Source organism: Pan troglodytes, chromosome 3 (genome assembly GCF_028858775.2).
Source record: "Pan troglodytes isolate AG18354 chromosome 3, NHGRI_mPanTro3-v2.0_pri, whole genome shotgun sequence".
NCBI classification, from domain to species: Eukaryota; Metazoa; Chordata; class Mammalia; order Primates; family Hominidae; genus Pan; species Pan troglodytes.
In genome coordinates, this window is record NC_072401.2 from 27,478,283 (window position 1) to 27,486,621 (window position 8,339).

Here is an 8,339-nt window from a genome sequence, read left to right on the forward strand (position 1 = left end):
GGCTGCTCTCAGGTCCTGGAGGCTGTCCACTGTTCCTTGCCACAGGATCTCCATCTTCAAAGCCAGCAATAGAGAATTTCTCTGCTGTAGATTCCTCCTTTGCTTTGAGTCTCCAACTTCCGTCTCTCTGATCTCTAGACTAAAATGTAAAAGGCTCCCCTGGATAATAATCTCTCTATATTAACATCAACTAGTTTGGGGCCTTAATTTTATCTTCAGAATCCCTTTACAGCAGCATCTATTTTTATGTTTGATTGGAAAACTGGAAGAAGGTGTGTGTACACCAGGGGCTGGGAATTTGGGAGCCATCTTAGAATTCTGCCTACCACAGACATGTAGGTAGATATTTTGAGATGTAACTGCTTAGAGGTCACTGGACACAGTTGACTCAGATCTCAGAGCATAAACTTGTCATGAACAATTTTATATGTAAAATGGAAAAGCATGAGCTTGAATATACTTGAACACGAAGAAATATCGGATATGACTGACTTAAAAATATTTGTTGTCACTTAATGATTTATTCTGTTATGTGCTGGTACTTGCTAACACATAAGCAGTATCATATGCCAAAGGTTTAAGAAAATGTCAGGAACTTAGAAAAGTAAATTAGTAACTTAACAAAATGGGCATAGCAGCAGCGTATTTCAGTCCAACTTAATGACATCAGTGCTCCATGAAACTCTTAACTTGAGGAGCTCTGTTCTTAAACCACATTCCTCTTTAAAAGCAGTATGGTATTGAGTGTTAGTTTCAGGTATTGCCACTGAGTAGCTATGTGTCCCCAAAGGCTTTACCCTCTTCTATGAGAAGCAAAAGGGAGTGGTCTACACTCTTTATCATGTGACTCTTTAGGTGACATTATCATCAATAATCATTTTTCATTCATAATTATCTAGTAGTAAAAGAAAATTTTATGATTTGCAAGTGCTCAGTGCAGCATATTCCTAAGGAGATAATGCAGGCTTTATATCTTCATTGCAGTTGGAGAATCTGATGCGACTTTGCTTGGTTAACACTTTATGACTAGCTTTTCGTCTGTCTTTGCAGTATGATCATAGTCACCAGCAAGATGCCTTTACTGACAGAACTGGTCTTGTGTGGTTTCTGGAAATCAGAAGGAAAACTCGAGAGCTGCACTGTCTAATAAAACTTCCTGCATTGATGGAACGTTCAGTTCTCATTTCAATAGCAATGTCAAAGTTTCGTAGCTAGCTCTCATAAATAAGAGAATAATTTGAATTTGGAAAACTTTTCTTCCTCTTCATTTTCAGTCTCTCCTCTATTGAACCACCAGAATCCTTACAAAATAATAATGTTGAATATTTACTGATTTTTCTTTTTTTTGTGTGAGACGGAGTCTTGCTCTGTTGGAATGTTCTATGCCTTATGCACATATATGCTCATTTAAACCTCATTTTGAGTTTTCTTACATGTGAATTCAACTCCATGTCACTCTGGGGAAAAAAAGAAATAGAAAAAAATAGCATAAGTGGTACAGATAGTTCAACATTCCAAAGAGTATGTACTCTGCAAGAAAATAAAATTTGAGCTTGTATTATGTCTTATTATCCAAGTCAGATTAGTTATGCAGAAGAAGCAACACTTTGGATTATTGTCATTACGCAATTCAAATGTTAGAACTAGAAGGTAACATTAGTGATTAATCAAATTTTCTTACTTTAACAGATAGGAAAATTGAGACCTCAAGAGATCAAGTGATTTACTGAGGCTTTTACAACTGATTAATGGTAGGACCATCTTAGGAACCCAAGTCTCCTGACTTAAATCAGTATTCTTTTCACACATTGTTTAGAGTTTAGAGGCTAGTTTTAAAAATATTTTTAGCCTAGCTTAGAATTTCACACACAACGCAGCAAAGCCACATAACAGAAGAGAAAATATTCATAAAATTATAACTGAATCAGCTTCTGACTTTGGAAGCTGAACAGCTTCAGGGAACAGTGATATATTCTGTTCAATTAATGGACAGCCATTCCAAAAAAAGGCTTTGCAGAAATGCCTCTATCAATGATTGATTTCTGAGTCTGATCATTTCCTCATATCTGAACTGCTTCTTGCTTTCTGTTAGCACTACCCATTATTGAATTATAAAAGCATTTGAGAATTATGCAGCACACGTAGGTGTATTATGTGAAACCATTAGGTCGTTATTTAGGGGATTTTGTACCTTTCGAGAGCTTGTAGTGCAGTAAAGACGATCTTCATAGACATATGTGAGTAAAGTACATAGAAATGACTAAATTCAGCAATCTTAATATGTATCTAAAATGTGGTATTAACATAGAATATTCATCAAAATTAAGTGCCAGACCTCCAGTAAATGTGTACATCAGTAACATGAAAATGATATTAATCATAGGCCATCTAAGGTAAGAGATCATTTAGTTTATTCATTTTGTAAATACGAATTTAGTCCTTGCTATGAGAGGTGCATTTGCCTATAACATGAGCTGCCAAGACAAGTGAGACAAGGACCTGGCCTAGTTCCAGCTGCTGGGTTATAATCATATGTGCTCTTGCCTTTCTGTTCTGCCTTCAGCTCTGTTCCCTTCTCACACTGTATTTCTTTTGCCACTTTTTACCTTGACTCTCCCTTTCATTTCTCAATCATTTCCTTTCATGGAGTGAACAATATTCACCTTGGGCTCGGTGCGTGCAAAAGTGAATGAGACTAAGTAGTAAAGCTCTCAAAAAAAAAAAGTGAGTAAGATGTGATCCCTGTTCTTTAATATCTCACTCTGTTCATTCATTCATTCACCCACCCTTCCATTCATTCATCCAACACATTTTTATGAAGTACCTACCATAAGCTTGCCACTCTTCTAGTGCAGAGAAGACAGAAGTTAATAAGGCTCCTTGTCCTTATTTATTTCTTTTTTTCTGGGATTCTGCCTATAAACAAGTTAATATAAAATATCATTTTAGGTTTTGGTAAGTTTTGGGGTTGCAAACAAAGACAGGTAAAAGGAAAGAGAATGCTGTTTCAGACAAGGTGGTTAGGGTAGGCAGCAGTAACCTGCGTACCCTGGAGAAGTAAGCCACGTGGAGATGGAGAGTAGATAACACCAAGCAGAGGGAACAGCAAATGCAGGGCCCTGAGGGGTCTCGAGGTTGGCATGTTACAGGAACACAAGGGAGTGTGCAGTTGGAGACAGCCAGGGACCACATGTACACGGCCTGGTACGCTTTGACAAGGACTTTGGATCTTACTCTGAGTATGAGAGAAAGCACTGGGAAGTTTCGAGTAAGTGAATGATATGTTTTGCTTGAGTTTTTAAAAATCACTTTAATGGCTGTGTAGAGAAGTAGCTGGGAGGGAAGAATGAGAATGAAAGCAGGAAGACCGATTAGGAAGCCGTTGCAATCATTTAGTTGAGTTCCTGGCTGTTGCAGAGGAAGGATGGGAGCAGGGGACATAATAAGGAATGGTGGATTTGAGAGAGATTTGAAGGAATGGGTGATGGCATTTACTATATGTTGGTTTTGGGGTTACAAAATTTATTTTTCCACTGTGGAGAAAAGGAGGAAAACATTCAAAAGTAAGAATGCTGTGAGAATTTACTGAATGTCTGTTTTTTTTAAAAATAGCATCATATGTTTGCCCCTCCCCTCCACTGCCATACTCTGATGTGCCTCGATTCCCTGCCCCCCTTTTAAATTTGGTAGAACTTATATTTTAGTGTAATTCCTTTCATGTATATTTCTTCCTTCCTAACAAAGCTATAGTTCATCAAGTTAATGACAAAGGGAGAGGCAGTGACTAAAATTCATCTTTTAAAATAGCGTTAACTCTGATTTAGAAAGAAAAATAGTATTGAAACAAAACATAAAAGTAGCTGAGATGATAGCTGAATCACCCGTAAAATTTAACATTTTAATTTATTTGACAAAAAGGAGGTGTACCTTATATTGTCTGTAGTTTGTAAGATTTCTTTATTATGGTTTATGTTAAAAATCCAGCATTGAGTTTTGAGAAGCCATATTATTTAAAGAAGTAATGTTCTAATTTTGCTGAAATGTATATAGAATCATATCATTTCCCTCTTTTAAATTTCAGAAAGCAATGAAAGTTGTTTTAGTTAGAATGTCTGCTAGTACTCTTAAGAACATACTGATTTAAAATTTGTACCTTTGTTTGTGTTTCATTCAGGGAAGTGCCAGACACAGCTTCAGAATGTGACTCCTTAAATTCTTCCATTGGAAGGAAACAGTCTCCTCCTTTAAGCCTCGAGATATACCAAACATTATCTCCGCGAAAGATATCAAGAGATGAGGTGTCCCTAGAGGATTCCTCCCGAGGGGATTCACCTGTAACTGTGGATGTGTCTTGGGGTTCTCCCGACTGTGTAGGTCTGACAGAAACTAAGAGTATGATCTTCAGTCCTGCAAGCAAAGTGTACAATGGCATTTTGGAGAAATCCTGTAGCATGAACCAGCTTTCCAGTGGCATCCCGGTGCCTAAACCTCGCCACACATCATGTTCCTCAGCTGGCAACGACAGTAAACCAGTTCAGGAAGCCCCAAGTGTTGCCAGAATAAGCAGCATCCCACATGACCTTTGTCATAATGGAGAGAAAAGCAAAAAGCCATCAAAAATCAAAAGCCTTTTTAAGAAGAAATCTAAGTGAACTGGCTGACTTGATGGAATCATGTTCAAGTGGCATCTGTAAACTATTATCCCCCACCCTCCACTCCCCACCTTTTTTTTGGTTTAATTTTAGGAATGTAACTCCATTGGGGCTTTCCAGGCCTGATGCCATAGTGGAACATCCAGAAGGGCAACTGTCTACTGTCTGCTTATTTAAGTGACTATATATATAATCAATTCATCAAGCCAGTTATTACTGAAAAATCATTGAAATGAGACAGTTTACAGTCATTTCTGCCTATTTATTTCTGCTTTGTTCTCAGTGATGTATATGCAACATTTTGTTGAAAGCCACTATGGACTTACAAGCTTTAATGGACTCGTAAGCCAGCATGGGCTTGCAAAAATTTCTTGTTTACCAGAGCATCTTCTTATCTTTCCACAGAGCTATTTACATCCTGGACTATATAACTTAAAAGAAGTAAAACTAATTGCACTACTGTTTTCCAGACTGGAAAAAAAAAAAATCTCTGCAAGTGAAACTGTATAGAGTTTATAAAATGACTATGGATAGGGGACTGTTTTCACTTTTAGATCAAAATGGGTTTTTAAGTAGAACCTAGAGTTTCTAATTGACTTGATTTCTGGAAATGAAAACCCACGCTTTTATTATGGGAAGCTTCTTGAACTGCATTTACTATTGTGAAGTTTCAAGTCCCGCTGTAAAGATCATGTTGTTTTGTTTTCCCCAGGGCTTTCACTGTGATTTACTGCATTGCAGGCTGTATGATAAAACACACATAATTTAAAGAGAGAAGCCTCTTGATTCCTTATGCAAGTGGAAGAGTTGAAACTTGATTGAAGGACTTAAAACATTCACAACCTTAAGCCGAGGTGGGGGGATATGGGGATTCAGGCAATTGTTTACACACTTTGAATAACTGCAAAGGATTTACGGTTTGTGAAAAATGTGTACTGTGGAAAAGATAATAAATTGGAGACATTATTGTGTGGGATTGTGCTGATTTTTGTTGATAACACTCCACAAAAAACACTGTATGTTTTCTGGAGAGCTGTGTAAGCTGTCTTGTTGCTTAGTTGCAATATAAGAAATAGTGATGTTTTGGACGTAAGTTGTCAACAAATTTCTATTTTATATTGTTATATTTTTATGTAGTTTGAAATGTAAAAATGTTCTAATATCAAGATTAACAAATATAAATTTATGGTGCATTTAGATTGTGTTGTATTAATTTATAAAGTATGGTGTTCATTAAATTGGTGGGTTGTATAAGGGTAGCTTTTGTTGTTAAAAAAACAGTAGAGAGTTAAGTTCCATATAGCAACAAAGTATGTTAACATCTAGGGAGTTTCTGCTTATACCACTTTAAAAATATGCAATCATAAGTGATTTGGTTACTGCAATGCAGATGGATGTTTGGATGAACAACTGATACATTTAGTTAGAATGCTTTTTCAGCATTATGGCTAAAATATATGTCTAACCCAGTGCTATTTAGGTGAAAATGCTAATTGATAAACCAGAAGTTTCTTTTGAGATTTGCTTTAAAGAAATGCTTTAGTAAGAATATGAACAATTTCCTGATGTCTCCTATAAATTGTGATTGTTTATTCTATTACTATTGTTAAAAACTTGAATGGTATTTATATTGGCTGATATTTATATACTTAATAGATTGAGTTCTGTAAGGGCAAAAACGGATTGAAATGAACATAGCATTTTGCACTAATGATAAGGTAAGATAACCTGAGAGGTAGGGTTGAGGAACACAGGGTTGAAAGCTGTTGAAGAGGGGAAACGTTGTGCATAAAGAACTGAAAAGGGTTCTGGAGTGTTCATTCAGAGTGAAGGGAAAACCTTATCCTTCTTTTTCTTATAACGAGACAGGAGGAGTTCTTCCCTTTGAAAATTGCAAAAGGAATGAGAACTTTGCAGTTGGATGAATAGAGAAGGGAAAAGTTGCTGGAGCACGGAGTGAAGATGGGAGGAGCTGTTAGCAAGGCCCACTGCTGCTCCTGGGTTAGAAGGGAGCTCTGGAGCAGGACCAGCTGGGGGCCGGCACTGCTGCTTAGAGTGGAGGAGGCTGGCCAAAGAGACTGTGGGCTGTTTTCAGTCAGGGAGCGTGTGCATTGTTTGTGCTCAATTTCAGACACTCATTTATAAACAAATTCAACCAAGGGATATTTACTGCTTTATGTTGCTTATGATAATTATTTTGCATTAATACAGTATACACATTTGTAAATTCAACAGGAAATTATTGAGTTTTGGAAAGCTACAGTAATTTCTGTATTACATCATTTATATGTGAAAAGTTGGACATTTCTGTAAGTTTTTAAAATTATCCATTTGTTACTTTAACATTTTAAAATTATGGTGTTTTCCTGATTTTAAGAGCAATATTTTCCTTACTGTAAAAAAAAAAAAAGATCGATGATAGAAAAGTATAAAGAAGAAAATAGCAAGCAGGTCAAATACTACTATCCAAAATAATCACTTTTAATATTTTAGTATGCTTTCTGCTAGATCTTTTTCTACATATTGATGTATATTTTACATAATTGAAATCATACTATATATTCAATTTTATATCATGCTTTTTCACTTAATATAAGCATTATCCCAACATCATTAAAAAACTTCATGAGCAACATTTTAATGACTGTATAATAATATGCTATTGTATAAATTTACCATAATCTTTTGAAGTATTCTGTCATTAAACATTTGGCTGTTTCTAAATTTCTGATATGTGGAGTAAGAGCATTTCACATTTATTGAGCACTCTATATGCCAGGCACTGTTGTACACTCTTAATTTATATTCTCATTTAATCTTTACACCAACTCTGTCAGGTAGGTACTTTTATTATTATTACCATTTTACTGATGAAACTAAGCCCAAAAAGTCAACTTGCTGATGGTCATATAGCTAGTTAGTGATAGAGCCATGTTCTTAATTTCTAAGTCATACTGCATAAAGTCTAATTAACACTTTGGTTTCCTAGGGCATATAGTTTTAGAAGTTTACAGAAAAATATAAGGATTTTTAGTTTACATTTTAATATATATGTACCTGTGTATGTATATATACACACATGTAGTCTCACATGCCTTGGACATAACTTTTTAAGGTTTCTTATTCATATAACCATGTTGATAACCACCCTCCATTCAATGTTTGAATGTGTATGAGTGCTCTTTGACTTCACACTACCTTTTCCGAATTACCATTTGGTTAAAACTTTGTTAATTTAATAGGTAAATAATGTCTATTAAGGTTGGAGGGTTTTTTCCTGTTTTCTTAGCCTTGTGTATTTTTTATTTTAGTGAATTGTTTGTTTTTGTGCCCATTAAGTTCTTGGGGTCCTACTGTTTTTCTAAATCTTTGGCACAGTTAGCTAGTCTTTGAAATATAGCTATTCTTGTATTCTTCATTTAGTAACTATTCAGTGATTTCAAAAAATGATACATGCATTTTTCATAGTGATTTAAAAAGTAAATGAAAGAAAACCTAGATTTAAGTTTTAGTCTTATTGATCTCCTGATTTGGGGTCTTGAATGGGAGAGTTTCACATTGTTTATATGGTCAAGGTGGATTTTCCCCAAAAAATTACAGGCAAGAGACAATATAGGATCTGCTTAACTCATTCAACAAATGTTTAATAGTCTACCACATACCAAGCACCATGATAAACTCTGAAGG

The 8,339-nt window shown here is 35.6% G+C and overlaps 1 protein-coding gene across 9 annotated transcripts in view; it reads left to right on the top strand.

Moving 5' to 3' along the window:
* The window catches only part of STIM2 (stromal interaction molecule 2), a 174,974-nt gene extending 169,125 nt beyond the window's left edge, over positions 1 to 5,849 (top strand). For 6 of the 9 annotated variants that reach the window (XM_016951428.4, XM_054682822.2, XM_063809450.1 and 3 more), the window contains one exon: positions 4,175 to 5,849. In XM_016951428.4, coding sequence (XP_016806917.1) covers positions 4,175 to 4,652 — 478 coding nt within the window. In that variant the 3' untranslated portion in view covers positions 4,653 to 5,849. The other 3 variants (XM_009447455.5, XM_054682821.2, XM_009447458.5) reach the window with 2 other exon arrangements.
* Positions 5,850 to 8,339: the final 2,490 nt, after the last annotated feature.